We start from the raw sequence: 22,794 nt of genomic DNA on the forward strand, positions 1-22,794 counted from the left end.
GCAATATATGATAATAGAAGCAGTTGAACCACTTTAGGTTAATTGGAGGTGTGCTACCATCTGGTCTCATTCAAAGTTGGCTTTTATTAAATACTTATTTATTGCATTCAGTAATAACGTATTAAATTTATATGCAGGCCAACTGAGTCAAATTTCTTTAAAAACAACAGAAAAAAGGCAAAATCATCATAAAACAAAACTAACAAAGATGGCGTAAGATTCATAATGGGGACAAAGGAAAAGAAGAAAAGGGGCGGGGAAACAGCCTTCAGGGCCCTTCCAAATACTGGCAGGGTCGGGGTTGTTTGAATCTTGGAGGAAGCTCATTCTGTAGAGCAGGCATTATTAAGGAAAAGGCACACTTCCAATAGACAGCATTGTTTAAGGAACATAGTGCACCAATTCAGGCAGATCAGAATAGGTTTCTTTCTAAAAATGTTTACTGTTAAAATAATAAAATATAAGAAGACATACATTGAATAGTATAATACCATGTAACTGAAAAGTCTCAGTAAAAGATTGAAATGACTCATGTTGCCTCCTAGTGGTCAACATCACACCAGATTTTTTTTCCCCTCCTCCAATCCTGTCCAATTCTCATAGACTGCCGGGACAAGTCCTTGCTGTTTTCTCAGCAAAGTTTTTCAGTAGTGATTTGCCATAGCTTCCTTCCCAGGGCTGAAAGTGACTAGTCCAAAGTCCACCCAACTGGGACCTGAGACGTATAAGCAATAGCACTTAGACTTATATCATCATCATCACCCCATAATCCCTTGCAGGGTGGAATTTGGGCAACTGCATGGAGTGTTTACTGGCCGGATGCCCTTCCTGTTGCCAATGCAGTTTTGTTCAGCAGATATATTCTCATTGTGCCCAGAGAGAAATATCTGCATCTACCTAGGACTGAACTCACAGCCTCCTGATTGTGAGGTGAGAGCTCCATCTCTAGGCCACCATACCACTTCCAAAATGTATGCATTTAGACTTATATACCGTTTCATAATGCTTTACAACCCACTCTAAACAGTTTACTGAGTCAACATATTGCCCCTAACAATCTGGGTCCTCATTTTACCGACTTCAGAAGGATGAAAGGCTGAGTCAACCTTGAGCTGGTCAGAATCCAATTCCTGGAGTAAGCAGAGAGCTAGCCCTGCAGCATTGCATTCTAACAACTCTTGCGGTTTCTGCTACTTTACTGGCTATCATATAGGCTATGCACTGGATAAAAACAGAATTTCCCTCAACAGAAAGGGGGAGGGGGGTAAACATCAAGCAAAATCCTTTATAAATAGGGACATGATATAATGTAACATCTGTATCTCTGGCAATTTAAGAAAAACTATTCACATTATTAATAAATAACCATGTAATAGGAGTCGGATAGCATTTTTTCCAACTAACAAAGTGTGTTAAAGTTTGTGTGAAATTGCAGTTTATTAAATGCATTGAGTGGCTTAATAAGATAGGGTAGTTACAAAGATCGCAAGTGAGACAGGTTACAACTACCTTATCAATAGTTACAGTACTTTTTTTATAATCCAGTTTGTTGAAACTTTTTGGAATTGCCCCAATCAACTGATGCATGTGAGTTCAACAACCTCTTATTCAAAAACAGCCACTAATCCAATGTTTCTCAACCTCATTTGCTGGCTGGGGAATTCTGGGAGTTGAAGTCCAGTCATCTTCAAGTTGCCAAGGTTGAGAAACACTGCACTAATCGGAACAATTTCCTAGTTGAAAAAAGTGTTATCAGACTGCTTCTGATTTTTTTTGCCTCTACAGACTAACACAGCGAGATAATAATGTATATATTAGTAACACATTTCATATCATGTTCTGGTTTATTTACGCTTTCAAGCATCAGTCTAACAGATGCTCTTCAAACTAGTTTTTAAATCCACTTCTCAAAGCGCACTTCATCAAATGAATGTATAAATGAGGGGGTCCTTGCTGTTTAGTGGTCAGCTATTGAAAAAAATCAGGAAAGAAAAAAAACTAAAGTAAACAACCAATCCTCCAATAAAATTTGGGGAAAAAACAGACTTGTCTGCCAATTTAGAAATCTCTCACTTGGAAGATCTACTATAGAAAAACCAGGCTTGTAGCTCTATTGTACCTCATAGAGATATGCACCATAGAGACAAAAGCGGTTGTGCACCAAGAGCGGTACCGAGTTGGCTTATGCGCATGCCTAATTGACGCTGCATCTCCCTCCTTCTGCGCATGCTCTTTCGCTGGCAAAGCAGCCGAAGGAAAAGGCGTGTGCCCGTTCCGCCGTCGGGCAGGAGGGACATGGCAGTAGCGGGCGTTACGAGAGTATTTTCGCGGGGGAAGCAGAAATGGGGTTCATCTGTCGCTCATAGGACAGGCTTAGGCTTCCCTCAGTTATTGGGTAAGTGCGGAGTGGGTGAGGCGAGTGGCCTGTCCTTGAGATCCCGCTTCGTCCCGCCGGCCGAAAAGGGCAGCAATCGAGGAGACGCCTCCACTTGCGCTAATTTGTAATTAAGATTGGGATACGATTGATGCCGGATTAGCACCTGAACGAAAATGCACGTGTCTTTTATGCATCAATGGAAAAGAATATATTCTTCTGTCCTAGTGGCTTCCCCTCAAAAAAATCACAAACAGATTTTCCCCCCAAACATTGAGCTTCGTTTTGTAAGTTCTTTCAATCAAGTCTAAATTCCCTTTTAATCCCCTTTCATTGCGTGGAGTCTTCAAGATTGAGCATGTTAAAGAGTGCTATTTTTGTGTGTGTATAAATTATTATATAGGCATTTTGCCCAGATATCCAAGTAATGCTGAATCACGTGCAGTTTTGTAAGTCTGAGTCTACCTGGGCGATCTAGGCTATTTTATTGTTAACAGCAAAAATCAACAATGCATACATTTTGAGTGCTGTAAACCTGTTTATTGAATGAAGGGTTTTCAGATGCAATATTTGGAATAGCCAGTTAGTGTGGTCACACTTACTGAAGGTGATTAAGATGATTGTATTTCCAGAAGGGAAGAAAGAAGTTGGAAGTTGGAAATAGTTATCATAAGTCACCCTGTATCTCTTCCCCTGTAGAGCAAGCTTGGAAAATAGTTTACAAATAGATTGTAAAACTATTACAAAACACTGTTTATTTTCTTATCTAAAATTATAATCCCATCCTTTGCATGTTAAGTGTTAAAAAAAGTAATCATGGTTTCATAAAAATAGAATTTTTTATTCCCGTTTTTGCCTCAACCATTGAAATAAATAAACTTTTAAGTGTGTGAATTGTGTCTGTTTTTATGTAGACTAGTACATCTGTAATCCAGGTTCAGTGTTCCAATATCTCAAGTTGCCACAAAGAAGAGGGAGTCAAAACTATTCTCCAAAGTACCTGAGGATAGAACAAGAAGCAATGGGTGGAAATTAATCAAGGAGTGAAGCAATTTAGAACTAAGGAGAAATTTCCTGATTTAGAACAATTAATCAGTGAAACAACTTGCCTCCAGAAGTTGTAAATGCTCCAACACTGGAAGTTTTTAATAAGAGATTAGAGAACCATTAGTTTGAAGTGGTGTAAGGTTTCCTGCCTAAGCTGGAAAGACCTCCAAGGTCCCTTCCAATTCTGTTATTCTGTACTTATTAAGGAATACCTCTTTATTGTGAGCTGGTTAGCTTTTAGTCTATGGCAAAAGATTATTGGACATTCACAGATCTAACATAGTGTTGTTTGGTAGATTCCACACTTAATTAATTTTGTGACTCGTTAGGATGTATACAGAAACAGTTCTGACCTTTGTCTTTCTGTGATGAGTGGGAGGTGCTGGTTAAGTAGTTTTAACTCCCTCCAAACATTTTAAAGATTTTTTTAAAAAATATATTTATATTTATAAATACGTATACATAGTTTATAAATCAGACATAGTTAATAAGTCAGACATTAGCATATGAATTTCCCACAAATACACTATGTGGAAATTTGTGAAAGAGCATAGGTGGAAATTGTAAAACTAAAAGTTGAACATCATATAAAATTAATAAAATATTATAAATCAGAATCATTTTCTCAAATTTCCTAGATTCAACCATGTCTTTTCAAAGTGTTTGGGATCCCAAAACATGCCCCAAACTTTATGTTGTGACTCCATATCTAAAAGTTGTGAATTTCAGCCTTAACATGTGGATTTAATCAATGTCAGTTTCTTTTTATTTGTATAAAAATGTTTTAATATTGTCACCAAAATATGAATGGTTTGCTTATGTATTTATTTATTTTGTTTAGGTTGTAAACAGAAATCATCACACAGTGTGCTTAACCGGTCTGATCAACCCAAGCTAGCTTATAATAAGCTGAAAGGCAGGAGTCCAGGGGTTGTCTTCCTGCCTGGTATTTTTTCAAATATGAATGGTGTAAAGGCACTTGCATTAGAAGATTTCTGCAAATCAGTTGGTCATGCTTTTGTAAGGTATATTTTTTTAAAAAAACTTCCTGTTGATTGGTAACATGTAATTAACTAATTTATATGTGACTTTCTAAATTATTGCTTTGTCGTTAAATTTATAAATCCTGCCTCTCGGGTACCTTAATGTTATATATAAATTAACAGTACTGCTAAAAACACATGCATGATAATTCACTCATTAAATTGAAAAACTAGTATAGAATATTACGATCCTCTAAAGTGGAACTGGTAACTTTTATTTTCTACTATGTGGGTTCTTTATCCAAACCTATCCTCTATTGAAAGTGTGACATATAATAGGTCTTTAGCAATGATGATAGTGAGGTATAAAGGTAGGATCAACAAGGACCAGGTTATCCAAGGGACCATCTCCCATTGTTTCTGCCATTTGATACATTCAGACAAAATGAGCAAACTCCGAGTCCTTTGTTGCCATTTGTGGAACCTAGGAAGCTTGTCCTCTTTGTTATTGCTCCCACCTTCTGGAATAGGAGTGCCCCAATATATAGATAGCATCCACTCTCCTGAGGTGCTGAAAAGCCCTTAAAACCTGGCTGTGTGGTCATGTGTTTGACAGCAGGGAAGGGTTGTCATAGTGTATTTTAATGGCTGTTTTTAATCCAAGCTATTTTGTTTTGTCCGCTTTCATTGTTTTAACTTATTTTTAGATTTTATGAGATACCCAGAGTCTGTTGAAGTGTGAAACTATAATTATTAATGAAATGAATAATAATAAAATCATGGAATATAATAAAAAATATAAAAGCAAAGCTATCATAACATGAAGCAGATCAGAGTAATCCAAATAAGAAATTATAAAGGCATAAATTATTGTAATTATCTCTCAAAAGATACATTAAATGACATAGGCTATATAAAGCATTCCAGGTCATTGATGAAATGTAGTCTGGTACTGGATCTCTGAGCATCCCAAGAAGTTTCAGAAACACTACTTCAGATCACGTGATTATACTTCTTTTTTTGTAAAATTCTTCATCTGCTTATCAGAACTGTTTCTGTTTTGACAGAACTGAGCTTCCATTTATTTACCTGCATTTAATCTTCATCCATATTTAGTCCTTCAGTGGTTTAGCATTAACATTAGTAAAAGAAGAAGTGCAAAGTTTAAACAATCCAGCATTTACATGTCAAATTATCTCCAGTATACATAATATAAACGATAGGTGCAAACTAGGGGTCTGACAAAATCAGCCAAGAGATCAAGCCATACACTACCACTATAAGAGAATAGAATAGAATAGAATTCTTTATTGGCAAGTGTGATTGGACACACAAGAGATTTTTTTTTTTTTTGAGATTTGAGAAGTTTATTTATATGCCGCCCTTTTCCCTGGGGGGACTCAGGGCGGCTTACAACTCGAAAAAGGGGGGGGAACAAACATTTAACACGTAGGACAGTACGTCATTAAAAAACACAACATTCATACCATTTGGGTGGGTTACAGTCTTTGGCCCCAGGCCTGACGGGATAGCCAGATTTTGAGGGCTGTGCGGAAGGTCTGGAGGGTGGTGAGGGTACGAATCTCCACGGGGAGATCGTTCCATAGGGTCGGAGCTGCCACCGAGAAGGCTCTCCTCCGCGTGGTTGCCAGTCAACATTGACCAGCAGATGGGACTCGGAGGAGGCCTAATCTATGGGATCTAATAGGTCGAGTGGAGGTGATTGACAGTAGGCGGTCTCTCAAGTACCCAGATCCACTACCATGAAGGGCTTTATGGGTGACAAGTAGCACCTTGAAGCATACCCGGAGATCGACAGGTAGCCAGTGCAGCTCGCGGAGGATAGGTGTTATGTGGGTGAAGCGAGGTGCACCCACAATCGCTCGCGCGGCCGCATTCTGGACTAGCTGAAGTCGCCGAATACTCTTCAAGGGCAGCCCCATGTAGAGCACATTGCAGTACTCCAGCCTAGAGGTCACAAGGGCACGAGTGACTGTTATGAGAGCCTCCCGGTTCAGGTAGGGGCGCAACTGGTGCACCAGGCGAACCTGGGCAAATGCCCCCCTGGTCACAGCTGACAAATGGTGTTCAAAAGTCAGCTGTGGGTCCAGGAGGACTCCCAAGTTGCGGACCCTGTCTGAGGGGCGTAGTGTTTGACCCCCCTGCCTGAGAGATGGAATACTTGCCGAATTAGTGGGAGGGAAACACAACAGCCACTCGGTCTTATCTGGGTTGAGCACGAGTTTGTTAGCCCTCATCCAGTCCCTAACAGCTTCAAGGCCCTGGTTCATCACGTCCACCGCTTCATTGAGTTGGCACGGGGCGGACAGATACAACTGAGTATCGTCCGCATACTGGTGGTATTTTATCCCGTGCCGCCGAATGATCTCGCCCAGCGGTTTCATGTAGATGTTGAAAAGTAGGGGGGACAAGACCGAACCCTACGGCACCCCATATGTTAGGGGCCTAGGGGTCGATCTCTGCCCTCCAACTAACACCGACTGCGACCTGTCCGAGAGGTAAGAGGAGAACCACCGCAAAACAGTGCCTCCCACCCCCACCTCCCGCAGTCGTCGCAGAAGGATACCATGGTCGATGGTATCGAAAGCCGCTGAGAGGTCAAGGAGAACCAGGATGGAGGCGTAGCCTCCGTCCCTGGCTCTCCAGAGGTCATCATCAGTCAGTGCCGACTGGCGACTACTTGGAGGAGAGCCTTCTCTGTTGCGGCTCCGACACTATGGAACAATCTCCCCGTGGAGATTCGTACCCTCACCACCGTCCAGGCCTTCCGCACAGCCCTCAAGAACTGGCTAGCCCGTCAGGCCTGGGGATAATCTTATTTTTGCCCCTCCCGAATGTTGAGTGAATGTTGAGTTTTACTGTCTAATTTACTTTGTGCACATTTCTTTTTGGTATTGTCCTACACCCCCCTTCCTTTTTTGATTGTAAGCCGCCCTGAGTCCCCTCAGGGAAAAGGGCGGCCTATAAATAAATAAATCAAAATCAAATCAATCAAAAAAATCAAATGCGACCAAAGCGGTTTCTGTGCTGTAGCCAGGCCTGAAGCCGGACTGGAATGGGTCAAGATAACAAGGAATTTGTCTTTGGTGTATATGCTCTCAGAGTACATAAAGAAAAATAAAATAGAATACGTTCATCAAGAATCATAAGATACAACACTAAGCAATAGTCATAAGCAAATACTACCCCAAAATAAGACCTCCCCCGATAATAAGCCCCCCTCAAAATATTGCAACACAGCAGCAGCCATGAGGTGACCACGCTCACCGCCTCCTGCACCTCAAAAATAATAAGGTCTTCTAGTCCAACCTCCTGCCTAGGCAGGAAACCCTATACCATTTCAGACAAATGTTGATAGTATTGAGACAGTGGTGAAAGAATAATAAGACATGCACTTCAGTTGTCAGTACTGTATGTATCATCAGAATTGTCAAGAATATTTCTGCTGCAAATCTTGCATGAACAGAAATTATAACATCTTTATTTTGATAACTATTGGTAGCCCCATTGAGTGTTGCTTGTAAAACCCTAATTTTATTTGGACTCCTTTTTTTAATTCACAGGTTTGATTACAGAGGCTGTGGGAGTTCAGAAGGCAGTATAAAAGAGTGTACTTTAGGAAAGTGGCGGAAAGATGTGCTTTCAGTGTTGGATGAACTCACAGAGGGACCACAGGTTGCCTAGCTTTATTTTTAAACAAAGCATATTGTTTGCTCAACTTTTACTTCCTTCCTTTCTTTTTAAAATAAATGAATATATTCAGTGGTGGGTTCCTACCAGTTCGGCCCGGTTCAGCCTAACCGGTAGTGGTTTGGCAGCCTGGGTCGCTGGAACTGGCAGTGACCGAGGCCTGCCATGCTCTCGAACCGGTTCTCTGGGCGGCGCTATAGGCACTGCCATCTTGTTTTTTTGATTCTACGCAATTTTTATTGCACTACGCATCGCATGTGCATGCATCAAGCGCATGTGGGGCACTCCCATGAACAAACCGGCAGTGACTGCCGGAAACCACCCCTGAATATATTCAGCTGCTGTTTTAGAGAAGCTGGTATAAAGACTGTTCAACTATTCATGCTTAAAAGAGAAAAGGTGGTTCAGAGCTTGCCTAGGCTTACTCATAGCACTTTTTAGCATTCCTTCAAAACAAATAATGCTTTTACATAAGCCTAGGAAGAAAGACACATTCTTTAAGGAATTGCTGACAGTGGAATGTAGACAATTTCATACAATGCAGATCACTTTATTTCTCTTGAACCTGGATCACTATGTCATCCTGGCAAATATAGTCTTGATTTGTAAAATACTTTCATAAAATTAACTTCTGATTGACGATGGTTACTATGTTAGTATTGTTGCTTATTATCTCTACAAAATTGCCTTTTAAATAAAACTGCTTTAAGAACACAGAAAAGTTGAAACTATGCTAAATAATAAGAACCTTAGGGATACAAGTTCCAGTTTAACTGCTGTGCTATTGTTTATCTCCAGATGAGCCAAGAATAGATAAATGAATATCATGGTACTATGCAATTTTTGCTTATGTGAAGAAATCATGGAGTCTTGAGTTAATTTTATTTTTTTCATTACATTTCTTTTGTGTGTCACTAGTAGTCAGAAATGATTTCATGGCACATAATTAAAATCTCCTTAAACTAGTCACATTGTCAAATTAAGTAAAGCTATTGAACTATAGTTTAAAATTATGTGGTACTGTGAACAGGCCTATATATTGACTTATTAAAAATAAGAGATATGTAAAATACTATGAATCAATACAGTTCCATGTTCAATAACACTTACACTATATTGCCAAAAGTATTCACTCACCCATCCAAATAATCAGAATCAGGTGTTCCATTCACTTCCATGGCCACAGGTGTATAAAATCAAGTATCTAGGCATGCAGACTGTTTTTACAAACATTTGTGAAAGAATGGGTTGCTCTCAAGAGCTTAGTGAATTCCAGCGTGGAACTGTGATAGGATGCCACCTGTGCAACAAATCCAGTCGTGAAATTTCCTCGCTCCTAAATATTCCACAGTCAACTGTCAGCTGTATTATAAGAACGTGGAAGTGTTTGGGAACGACACCAACTCAGCCACGAAGTGGTAAGCCACGTAAACTCGTCTAACATCAAGGTGTGACCTCACAAATACACTTCTAGAAGAATGGTCAAAAATTCCCATAAACACACTCCTAAACCTTGTGGACAGCCTTCCCAGAAGAGTTGAAGCTGTTTAGCTGCAAAGGATGGACTGACGTCATATTGAACTCTATGGATTAGGAATGGGATGTCACTTACAATAACTTCATATGCAAGTAAAGCCAGGTGAGCGAATACTTTTGGCAATGTAATGTATATTTCATAGGCTTCTATCATTTACCTTTTTAAGTATACTGATGTATATGTCTCTTTATGTAATAAAAGTGCTATTAATATTTTTATGTTAAGATTTTAGTTGGTTCCAGTTTGGGTGGATGGTTGATGCTTCATGCTGCAATTGCCCGTCCAGAAAAAATAGCTGCACTAGTTGGAATAGCTGTAGCTGCAGACCATCTTATATCAACTTTTCAACAACTTCCTCTAGAGGTAAGTACCAATATTCAAATGCAAGTACCACCATGTTTTTTGAATATACAATCCTAGTTAAGGACCTGGGATACCACTTGAGAATTAGGAAGAGTAATAGTCTTTTATTATGTAAAGTATATGTGTTAATATTTTAAAAAGCCCCCTTTTAAAATACTTAGTTAACTGAAGTAACTTAGGGTTATCACAACAAACCAAGTTGAAAATACCTTAGCCAAAAATGTTGCTTCACCCTGCTTCAGGGTTTACAAAATTTCATCTAATTTCAATTTATCAAAATTAATGTTAGTGCAATAATTCTGTACTTTCCGTTGTGTATGATTCAGGTGAAGACCCAAAGGATTGAATTGGTGTGAGGTCAATGAAAAATCTAAGCCAATAAATAAAAGATAAAACATGATGATTTAAAGCTTATTAGGAAATGTTGAGCAGAAAAAAGTTAGTGGAACCTTTTTTGATAAAACACACAGATTCAATGTAATCTTGCTCTTCATGGACAGAATTTGATATACCATATTTTTTGGAGTATAAGACGCTCTGGAGTATAGTTTTTGGGGAGGAAAATAGAAAAAAAAATTCTGCCTACCAAGTGATCATTTGGCTAGGGTCCTTAGTCTGGTCAGCTTCAGCACATTAGTTTGCTAGTTGTGAGTGAATGCACGTGCTCTCAGGAGGGAAAAACAGACAAGGCAGCAGCTGTTCTGGGTTGCAATTTTGGGCTCCGTGCCTCATGTTTTCAACTCTCAAATGTTCTGTTAGAGACCAGTTCAAGACTGCAGGGATTACCAAAGCACATTGGCGCCCAAAAACACGATGTACAGAGGCCAAAAACATGGCATGCAGAAGGCCTAAAATGCAAAAAATGCGATGCACAGAGGCTGCAAATGGTGGCGATGTCCTCTGCCAATCCCAACAGCCTTGGGATTTACGAAGTCAGCATATTGCCCCCAATAATCTGGGTCCTCGTTTTACCCACCTCGGAAGGATGGGAGGTTGAGTCAATCTTGAGCCTGTGAGACTCTCAGAATTAGCCTGCAATACTGCATTCTAACCATTGCGCCACCACAGCTCTTGAATATAACACTTCATTGGAAGAAGGGATGTTTCTGCCTAAAAGAGCAGTAAAGTTCATTCATTAGGATGTAGCCTAATGTTCCTAATAGCATAATTTAATGCAAAACTGTGAAAGGCAAATGAAAAGGACCATGCATTTTTGCATTTTTTTTTCTATTTCAGTCCCCATATTATGTACAAGTTTTCTCTCTAGATTAGATTGGCACCCTCATTGTTAGCCTTCCAGAAAATGTTTTTTTTTTTAAAAAATAGCTTTTCAGAAATAATTGGTTACTGGTTTATTTCCTTATTTGCATGTGTTTTCATTGGCTGTTATATTTTATTGTGTTTTTCTTGCTGTAAACATTGAGGAATAAATAAGCAGCCAAATATATAAATAAATAAGTCTTTATTGCTGGGAAGTAATATTATGTATAGATAGGTTTATGATAGGTCTAATAAGTCTCCTAAAGTTTATATTAAATAATACTTTATGTGAACCAGAACCGTCTTTCAGAAAGATAAATTGATCAGTTTTTAGCCAATGAATAATAATTTTGAGAACATTTTGTGGGTACTTTTGTAAAATGGTGGTTTCTGAGTCTCAAAGCACTAATTTATAAAATGTTGCTGTTCATCATTTATATAGTGCCATTCCTGCATTTTTGCCTTTCTTTCCAGTATATCAACTTTACACATGTTTAACATCTTAGGCAAAAAAAGAAATAGAAGAAAAGGGTGAATGGAAACTCGCAACCAAACACAATGAAGAAGGATTTTACTCTGTGCCATATGAACTCATTCAGGAAGCAGAAAATCACTGTGTGTTGAGCAGTCCGCTACCTATTACGTGTCCTGTAAGACTTATCCATGGCTTAAAGGATGAAGATATTCCATGGCAGATTTCTATGAAACTTGCAGAGAATATTGTCAGTGCAGATGTGGATATTATTCTCCGCAAATCTGGCCAACATCGGATGAAAGAGAAAGATGATATCAAAGTTATTGTATATACTGTGGAAGATTTAATTGAGCAGCTAAGTACTTAATATGAATTGTGTTGTACCTAAGTTTACATATTGTTCTAGAAGAGAAAAAGAAAATTTCAAAAGGTGACTGGTCAACTTGAACAAGCTGGAGCTTTAAAAAAATTTTTTTTTCTGTAAATACACTAATTTCTTTATGCTGCATTTGCACAAGTAATAAAATGAAGAAATGCTACTGTTAACCACATTTTACCACATATAAATCATCACTATGCAATATGCATTTCTAATATTTTGTACTCTGATTGATTAATGTCAATAAATAGTATGCTTTTTATCTTCGGGTGCAGCATGACTTATTTTCCTTTTTATACCTTAAATGCAAACTATACTGTTCTTCCAACTGATTTGTAAAATATAGGTTTTCTGTGCATGTTAGAATTTTAGCTAAAATTATTTCTTATGTGTATGTGTATACGCATATAATTTGGTATTTTTTACATTGGGAAATATTAAAAACTAGGGATAAATATGCTCTCTATTGAATTAATTTAAATTATTAATTTTTATGTCTATGTTCCCACTTTCTACCTGTACTCAAGACAGATTACTTTGAAATACTGGTTATTTTCAGGAAATAGAAATTTATGAAACAGTTTGGTTTGCAATTTGCATTGAAGAAGTAACTTTCAATAACATAAATTCCATTGATAACATTACATCCTAAGCAGAATTATTTATATAGATTTTAGTGAAGCTTTCTTCTAAATATATTGCCTGCATAGAGTTGGAAATGTTGCACTAAATCAGTTGCAAAAACTTCTTGTTGTTTATTAAAAAGAAACAAAAGAAAAGGATCACATTACAATATTATTAGTATTTGCTGATTATTTACTATTATTTAAGGTTACAGAAGATTTTGAGATTAATTTCCAGTATGATGTCCCAATTTGGACTGGAATGCCCTGTCTGAGTGAGACTACCTGATCATTGCCAACAACGCATTCCTTGTAAGAAGTTGAATTCTGAGTCATAGAGCAGGGGTCACCAACCCGCAGGCTTTGGCCCTTTACTGGGCTGGGACTTTCCAGGACCGGGCCCCACAAGCAGCCTTCCTAGAACATGTGCACATGCAGCTCAACTTGTACAAGTTGAGTTTTGCACAGATGTGCATGCACGCTGGCTTGTCACTCGCACAAGTTGGAACCTGCTGGAATAGAAAGTAAAACTAATGTTTACACAGCCTTAGTTGTAAATGGTCAAACTCTGTTTTGGACTGCTTCTACTGGTAGTTTTAAAATTTATAATACAATTGTTCAGTTATTTCATACATTGAGCTACCATTCTATTATTTGTAAGTGATAAGGATCCTCAGAATAAAGTTAATTTGTATAAAACCTTTTGACCTACATAATACTTTAACTTTACCTGATCATTCCTAGGAAACATTGTTCAACATTAGGCAATGCTATTCAAAGTTTTATTTCTTACAAAAGCTATGTATATGTAAGATTGTTTTTCCCTAGTTGAACAGAAAATAAATTCAGGTACCATTAAAAGTCAGTCATAACAACAGGAGTTTAGTAAATTACTAACCTCCTGTTGTTAATGGCTGACTTTGTATGTTACAAGACAAACATTGAATCCATTTCAGCTGCAAAACAGGTGACATGGAGCATGAAAGTAAAGATTCAAATATTCAATAGCTAAGTATATGGCAGTTTGTAGATATCTTGTTGCTAACTATTGCAAATAGAATTACCTAAGCACATAGTTTTTGAAGGACTTTGACAAAGATATATAATGCAGATGAGTGAGAGCGGGAGGAGAGGTATTTTACATGTTGTAAAATGTTCTAAATCACAAAAATTAGGAAGTAGTATGAAATTAGTGGACCTAAATTCATTATGGGTAATTAATCATGAAGTACGTACAGGAGAAATACATAAGTCTGGAACGACTTTCAGATTTATTATATTGTTATAAAAAGAAAACTTTTGGCTTAAAACAAAGTCCCAATAGCTTGTTTTCCAGAAATCAAACATCAGCAGGAAATGAGGGCAATATAAAACTAATGTTATACAGATCTAATTATTTCATTATTTTGACATTGGTTCTATCTTGGCTATAGAGCAGTAAATTTGAAAGCAGAATCTAGAGCAAGTGATGTTTTCCTTTTTTATATATGCATAAAAACACACTGACACACACACATACACACACACTCATAATGCAAAAATGCCTGAAGGCCAAGGATGTTCCTTTCAGCTGAGTGAGCGAGAGGGTTGGCCTTTGAAATCTTGTTGCATTCATAGTTACAACTGAATAAACGGCTGTAATTATTTTTTTTTACATCTCAATGCTAAGATGTTTGAACGTGACTAGGGGCATTTATTTGTTTATTTAACCAAAGCCATGCCTCTCCAATTATAGACTTTCAAAGAAACTTTAAAAATGTAGAATTATATCAGTAATGAAGCATAGTATTCTAGGATGAAAAAAAGTCACACTTTAAATCATAGCAACAGAATAAATACATAGCAGCTATCATTTAAGACTACCCACTGACATCCTGGTAGAGAGTCTTCACCAGATGAACAGTCTTTACCAAGGAATGCAAAATCCCAATCAGATGGTGATTTGTATCTCAAACCAGCCTTAATGAGTATTTAACTTGTTAAGAATGTTTGCATTACAATAGATTAATTAGCCATATACAAACCTTTGTGTTTTCCTGTCATTAATTTCTTTAACTTCTTTTATAGTTTTAATTTTTGTTTATTTTTAGCTTTTAAAATGTTTTAACCTTATGTATTTTATATTTTTTAACTTTTAAAATTCCTAATTGTGTTTTATTTTATTTTTATGCTGGTCTATGACCATAATAAAGATTTAATGGATTGATTGATTGATACTTTGAATTGTATTAAAAACTTACTGGCAACAAATGGAGCACCTGCAATGTACAGTATGTTTTCTGGTGAATTCTTGCTCATCAGCAAGTAGCTGCATTTAGAATCAGTTGCATTTACTGGAGTTTTTAAACTCCAAGCCAAGTGGAACACAAGATTGTCTCCTTGGCAGCTGAAAGAAACAGAAGGTAGAGGAACCCAACCCTGAGTTGGGTTCATACTATTACTTAGCTCATAGTACGTATATATATCCACACTATATATATGTATATATCCGTGATGGCAAACCTATGGCACATGTGGGGCGGGGGCAGGTTTGTGCATGCATCTGTGGGGATGGGGGGTCATGCACACATGTGGAGGGTGGGGGTCATGTGCATGTGGGGGGGGAGCATGGGGGGTCATGCCTCCCACAACCCATTTTTGGTTTCAGGAGGCTGCAGGGAGACCTGCTAGGCCCAAAACAGGCCACAGGGAGTGTGGCGTCCCCACCGTGCCCCGTTTTTGTTCTCAGGAGGCTTTAGGAAGGCCTCCTAGGGCTAGGCCCAAAACAGGGCACAGGCAGGTTCGCGCATGCACAAGGCAATCTTATATGTGGAGGAAGGGTGGGTCATGTGCACATGCACAGGGGTGCACATTGCATTATGGCTGTGGGCATGCTCACCTACACTGTTGCATGCGTGCACATGATTTCAGCCCACGAGAAAAAGGGTTAGCCATCACTGCTAAATATTACTTCTATTAAGGGATTACTGTCAACTTGTCAAATTTGAAAGTTTCAACAGAGTCCCATATGCAAGATGTTGGCCCATGTTCCTCATTAGTGCCTGACTATGATGTGTCTACTTCTAAGTGAATATGAACAAATTTATCCACAAAATCTTTTGTAAACTTGCTTATAGGGTATAAACTTGTATAAAGACTGCATAAACCTGTGGTTCATTTCCCATCAATGACTGGATCGCCTTAAATAGTGCCACAATTCAATATCGCATGGTTTTAGTAATAACACAGAAGTACTAGCAGTTAGCAATAGCAATAGCAGTTAGACTTATATACTGCTTCATAGGGCTTTCAGCCCTCTCTTAGCGGTTTACAGAGTCAGCATATCACCCCCACAGTCTGGGTCCTCATTTTACCCACCTCGGAAGGATGGAAGGCTGAGTCAACCTTGAGCCGGTGACATTTGAACCGCCGAACTGCAGCTAACACTCAGCTAAAGTGGCCTGCAGTATTGCACTCTAACCACTGCACCATCTCGGCTCCAAGTACTGAGCTTCACCATCCTTATTATCACAGTGTACATTCAGATCTGGGCTTGTACTTGTGATCCTATTCAGTTATTGGTAAATAGGTATTTATTATGTTGGTTTATCTGCCAAAACTGCTCTGGGTATCCTAAATCTGAGGCCAGAGAGAAACTATTTGGCTTATTCTACTAGCACCTTTCCCTATTTAATATTCCAAAAATCAACCAGGTATACCTAGAATTTCTCATCAGATTAGAAACTCCCCAACCATGACTGGAAAACAATTTGATTCAAAACAATTTTCCCCTTGTGAAGTTGGCAATCACCATCAGCTATCCAAAAATCAATCAAGACTTAAAAACATAAATCCTGTCAGGGAGCATTCATTTGGACATCAGAATATGACATTTTGCATTTATCCAGGCAAGCACTATTTTGGAACAAGCTCAGTGGAAAATGATGGTCTTTTGATCTGTCATCAAGGATTGTTAAAAAACAAAGAATTCAATCATGTTTATGTCACTGCTAGATGACACGGTTATAACACCCTGGAAGCATCAAACAGACTCTAGTCAACTGTTCAAACATTCTTCTGTTATAAGGCCTCAAAGAGCTTTTTCACCGTTATCTCTGCAAGAATAACAAGGACTATTCTTTTAGTAGATTTCCTTAAGCACAAAAAATCCTGTAAATTCACACATAAAAGCTACCAATCCCAAAATTGGAAGGGGTAATTGCGGATAAAATATAACAATCAGTTTCTCCTCAACAACTGCATTCCAAAATGGTAAGATAGTGCATATATTGGTGTGAGATTACATTATACCACAACATAAGGCTTAATAAATTGGTATTTTTGTATTTGAATTTATTAGCCATCCATCTTAAATGGGCCTTAATATATAGTTTGATAATTACTATATTGTGCATTATATCCTTATGTATCTAATATTTATTTTCATGAATCAAATTATTTCTATTCTCTAATGAATTTTATCTCATGGTTTTTTTCTCCTGTGTATGTGCACCAATCTATTCACTGTTCACTCAGCAGGTAGAAACCCAGGTCCATTAGCGTGTCCATCAAAGCAGGTAGAAACCCAGGTCCATTACTTGTCCATGTCGACTGCTACCCTGAAACCCCCTGTCTACTATGTAACTTATTGCTTTGGATAGGGAGATGGGTGGTAAATAAATTTAATAACCAAATAAAAAAATAAATAAATCCCATAGAATACTATGGTTCTTGATAATCCTTAAAAAGTGGAGCTAGAAGAGATTATTGTATTATTGTGTAGTATCCTGAATTTAGCCACTAGATGCTGGATTCTTTTAGTCTCACTAATCCGTGAAAAATATCACGGATTTGTTGGAGGCTCAGGTTTTTAATTAACTCTGAGTTATCAATCAGTCTGTTATTTGCACTGTCTCCATACTATATGTCTACTAAACAGAAGACATTGTCCCATGGGGACTGTTCTGAATGGCTGCCTTTGGCTCCATACTACCAAATGGAAAACAAATGACAAAATATTAGCAATTTACTATTAAAGAAATCCTTAAGGGGTGCCCATACATACTGAATGCAATTTTGAATATATCTGTGTAATTATGTGTTTAATTTTTATTCAAGTATGTTAAAACATGGAATGAAAGACCATAAGCAGCATACATTTCAAGTTCCTTTTTTTTAAAAGCACACATCTATGGCATGTGGCTACACAGAATAGGTGCACAATATTTGCCTAAGAACCTTCCATCTTTGAATAGGTAGCTTCTAGCTTCTGTAGTTGTTGCCATGGAAGCTATAAAGGACTTCAAATAAAGAGCTATGTGCTAAAATCTTGTTTCTGGTGTTTTGTTTAGATTTAGATTTAGATTTTAGATTTTATTGACATTTGTAGGCCACCCTTTTCCCTGAGGGGACTCAGGGCGGCTCACATAAAATCAGGGAAGGGGAAATGCAGACAATAACAAAGACACATATAATAAAACAGTAACCAACATGCATTCATCATTCGGGAGGGGCAACTATCTTCATCCCCAGGCCTGACGGGCTAGCCAGTTCCTCAAGGCTGTGCGGAAGGCCTGGACGGTGGTGAGGGTACGAATCTCCATGGGGAGTTCGTTCCAAAGGGTCGGGGCGACTACTGAGAAGGCCCTCCTCCTTGTAGTTGCCAGCCGACACTGGCTGGCCGATGGAATACGGAGGAGGCCCAATCTGTGTGATCTTATTGGTCACAGGGAGGTGATTGGCAGAAGGCGGTCTCTCAAGTATCCAGATCCACTACCATGTAGGGCTTTATGGGTGATTAACAGCACCTTGAAGCGCATCCGGAAATCGACAGGTAGCCAGCGCAGCTCGCGGAGGATAGGTGTAATGTGGGTGAACCGCGGTGCACCCACAATCGCTCGCGCGGCTGCGTTCTGTACCAGCTGAAGACGCCGGATGCTCTTCAAGGGCAGTCCCATGTAGAGCACATTGCAGTATTCCAGCCTAGAGGTCACGAGGGCCCGAGTGACTGTTGTGAGTGCCTCCCGATTCAGGTAGGGTCGCAACTGGCGCACCAGGCGAACCTGGGCGAATGCCCCCCTAGCCACAGTCGTCAAATGGTGGTCGAACGATAGCTGTGGATCTAGGAGGACTCCCAAGTTGCGGACCCTCTCTGAGGGGTATAGAGTTTGACCCCCCAGCCTGAGAGATGGAATATTGGTGGAATCCCTGGGAGGGAAACACAACAGCCACTCGGTCTTTTCTGGGTTGAGCACAAGCTTGTTAGCCCTCATCCAGTCCATAACCGCCTCCAGGCCCCGGTTCATCACGTCTGCCGCTTCATTGAGTTGGCACGGGGCGGACAGATACAGTTGAGTATCGTCCGCATATTGATGGTATCTGATCCCGTGCCTGCGGATGATCTCTCCCAGCGGTTTCATGTAGATGTTGAATAGTAGGGGGGATAAGACCGAACCCTGAGGCACCCCATATGTTAGGGGCCTAGGGGACGATCTCTGCCCCCCCACTAACACCGACTGCGACCTGTCTGAGAGGTAGGAAGAGAACCACCGCAGCACGGTGCCTCCCACTCCCACCCCTCGCAGTCGTCGCAGAAGGATACCATGGTCGATGGTATCGAAAGCCGCTGAGAGGTCAAGGAGAACCAGGATGGAGGGAAATCCTCCATCTCTGGCTCTCCAGAGATCATCAGTCAATGCGACCAAAGCGGTTTCTGTGCTGTAACCGGGTCTGAAGCCTGACTGGAAGGGGTCGAGATAGTTTGCTTCCTCCAAGGACCGCTGGAGCTGAAAGGCCACCACCTTCTCAACAACCTTCCCAAGGAAGGAAAGGTTGGAGACTGGACGATAGTTATTAAGGACAGCTGGATCCAAAGATGGCTTCTTTAGGAGGGGTCTCACCACCGCCGCTTTCAGTGCGGCGGGGAAGTTCCCCTCCCGAAGAGAGGCGGTCACGACCGCCTGGATCCAGCCTCGTGTCACCTCACTGCTGCTGGTAACCAGCCATGAGGGACACGGGTCCAGTACGCAGGTGGAGGCACTCACAGCTCTCATGGCCTTGTCCACATCCCCGGGGGTAACATCCTGAAACTCAACCCAGAGATGTTCCATCTGATCCTCTTGTGCCTCAGCTGGAACTGCAGGGGTGGAGTCCAAGTCCGACCGAAACCGAGCAATTTTGTCCGCTAAGAATTGGGCATAATCCTCAGCTCTGCCCTGCAAGGGTTCCCCCGCCTCCCTTTTATTTAATAGGGAGCGGGTTATCTTAAACAGGGCGGCTGGGCGGGACTCAGCGGACGCAACCAAGGTGGCTATGTGGGATCTTTTTGCTGCCCTAAGTGCTCTGGTGTATTCCTTGGTGCAGGTGGTTACCATTGCTCGGTTCGATTCGGACTTATTGGACCTCCATCGGTGCTCTAGGCATCTCCTCCGGCGCTTCATCTCCCGGAGTTCCTCGGTAAACCAAGGGGGTCTCCGGGATCCGCCGCCTCGGAGGGGCCGTAGTGGCGCAATCCGGTCGAGGGCCTCTGATGCTGCCGAATGCCAGGCAGCAGCCAAAGTCTCTACCGGATTGTGGGCGAAAGAATCAGGAATGACCCCAAGTTCCGTCTGGAACCTTAATGGTTCCATGAGTCGCCTGGGGCGGAACCACCTGGTCGGTTCCTCCTCCCTACAGTGGGGGTTTGGTCTCTGGAAGTCGAGCCTCAGTAGGCAATGGTCTGACCACGACAGGGGTATGATGTCGTTACCCCTCAGACCAAGATCACAAATCCACTGCTCCGAGAGGAATACGAGGTCGAGCATGTGACCCGCCGAATGGGTTGGGCCCCGAATTACTTGGGTCAAGCCCATGGCTGTCATGGAAGCCATGAACTCCTGCGCCCCATCAGAGTTTTCACCGAGCGAAGGCAAATTGAAGTCCCCCAGGACCATCAACCTAGGGAACTCAATTGCCAGCTCGGCTACCGACTCGAGGAGCGAGGAGAGGGCTGCTGCAACGTTGTTGGGAGGCAGGTACGTTAACAGCAAACCCACTTGACCCTTGAGGTCCAACTTTATCAGCAGAGACTCACACCCGACAAGCTCCGGAGCAGGGACCCTACGAGGAACTAACGACTCCCGGATAACAGCGGCCACACCCCCACCCCTTCCCTGGGCTCTCGGCTGGTGCAGCACCTGAAATCCTTCTGGGCACAGTTCTACAAGGGGGACTCCTCCCTCTGGGCCCAGCCAGGTTTCAGTAATACATGCCAGGTCTGCCCTCTCGTCTAAAATTAAGTCCCGGACGAGAGGAGCTTTATGTACCACAGACCTGGCATTTAGCGACAGCAGCCTGAGTCCAGGGTCCTGATTACTTGCGCCATCTGGTCTCGGAGTGGGACTCACAGGGCCGGAAGGAGGGATCTCTGTAATGTAGCGAACCCTCCTTCCCCGGTAATGGCCTGCCCTGAAGTCTCCGCCGTATCTGCCCCTCCCTGTTACGACCATAATACCCCGACCCTCTCCCGTGTCTCTAGTTCCCTCAACCACCCCCATGGCCCCCGCTTCTCCTGGCAGGTCCTCCGAATCAGACATACTCATTCATTCACCCAAGCAGTCCCCACAGAAAGTTAAAACACATAAAAATACAATGATAATGAATAATAAAAGTGGGATCATTCACTCAAGCACATACAATCCCATGCACTCATCATACCAGATAAAAAATTGCGCGGTTAAACGGTTGTGCGAATTGGTGAAGGCAGGATCTTAGGATTGGCCTTCTCGTTAATAAGGTCTAATGGGAGTCCGATAGAAAGCTGTAAATGGTCCAGAAAAGTATATGTCCAAAAAGAAATACTAACAATGTCCACTGGGGGGAGTCTAAGTTCTTGGCACACTGCCTCTCTGATGTAATAGTGCTGGATGATGGTAAAGGTTTCAGATAAGTACCCGTAATGGCCACTAGAGGGAGTTCAGTTTCCCAGCTAACACAGCACTCCTGAGGCAGTGATAATTGTAATGGTGGCAGCTGATGGTAATGGCTGCCACAGGGAGTCCGTAAATTAGTTCTTCCAGTTTTACTCCTAAACCAAGCCGATAGATGGTCAGACCTTTTAAGGTCCTGCAGAAACAGCGTTGAAATCGTGGCAAAACGCCCTTTTAAAATGCAGGGGGGGATAGGAGCGAAGCTGTAACGGAGACAGGAAATCAATTCCTCTGCCTCCCGGTCCCAGTCCCAGTCCAGTCTAGACATCTCTCCTGGGCCTCCCACCTCCTCTTCGGGGCATAAGCCAGCCCCACGATGTTGGTCAGTCAGTGAGGGGGTTCGGCACTCCTCCAAACGGCAGGGCCAAAGCCTCCGCCTCTCGCACAAAGCCGTCGCCGCCGCTTCCCAGCTGTTTAGAAAGTCCGATGCAAAAAGCCACGCCAGGGAGGATCTCGTCGTTCCGGAGCTGTTCCTGGAGCCGCTTAAGGGCGGTCCCCTCCCTAAACGACCACCTCCCTGGGAAGGCTGAAGGCTGGTGCCCAAAAGGAACCCCTCCGTTACCATGTTAGGGGTCCTGGGCGCCACGGTTAATATCTTCTTGGTCGCAAGCATTCGGAGCGGTTTAAACTGATTATGAATCATAAATATTGTTTCAATGTTTTCTGTTCTAGAATAATGAAAGTCAAACTGTTTGACCATATTCATTGCAAATTTAAATTTTAAAAAAATCATTTTTCTCAGACACTATTTAATACCCACAGCATACCGGATGCAGGGAGATAACCCTAAGAGAAGTAGATTTCAGCCTTTGAAAAATAAAAATAAATCAGTGCACAGTACAGAAGACTGACAGGAAAATGAGGTCACCTACTGAATTTTTCATGTATTCAAGTCCAGGGAAATCTGAGATTTATATAAAGCAGTGAGCTCATTATTTGCATCAGAACTCAATAACAAAGGACGGGGGGGGGGGGGTTAATGTGAAAAGAAATGTTGACTATCCAAATGTCTTAAGTAGCATGATGGAATCTGCTTTCCTTTTTTTTATTATAGGGACTGTGAAGAATTTACATTGAAATAAAAAAGTATTTTAGGT

General features: G+C 41.0%; 1 protein-coding gene across 1 annotated transcript; it reads left to right on the forward strand.

The window, feature by feature from the left end:
* The first annotated feature begins 2,235 nt into the window (after nt 1–2,235).
* Nucleotides 2,236–14,573, forward strand: ABHD10 (abhydrolase domain containing 10, depalmitoylase). The gene is made up of 5 exons (XM_032220159.1): nt 2,236–2,395; nt 4,263–4,446; nt 7,989–8,100; nt 9,878–10,015; nt 11,782–14,573. Exons 1-5 carry the CDS (start codon nt 2,296–2,298, stop codon nt 12,115–12,117), a joined length of 870 nt encoding a protein of 289 aa, XP_032076050.1. The 5' UTR covers nt 2,236–2,295; the 3' UTR covers nt 12,118–14,573.
* Nucleotides 14,574–22,794: the final 8,221 nt, after the last annotated feature.

The sequence above is a fragment of the Thamnophis elegans genome, chromosome 6 (genome assembly GCF_009769535.1).
Source record: "Thamnophis elegans isolate rThaEle1 chromosome 6, rThaEle1.pri, whole genome shotgun sequence".
Lineage (NCBI taxonomy): Eukaryota > Metazoa > Chordata > Lepidosauria > Squamata > Colubridae > Thamnophis > Thamnophis elegans.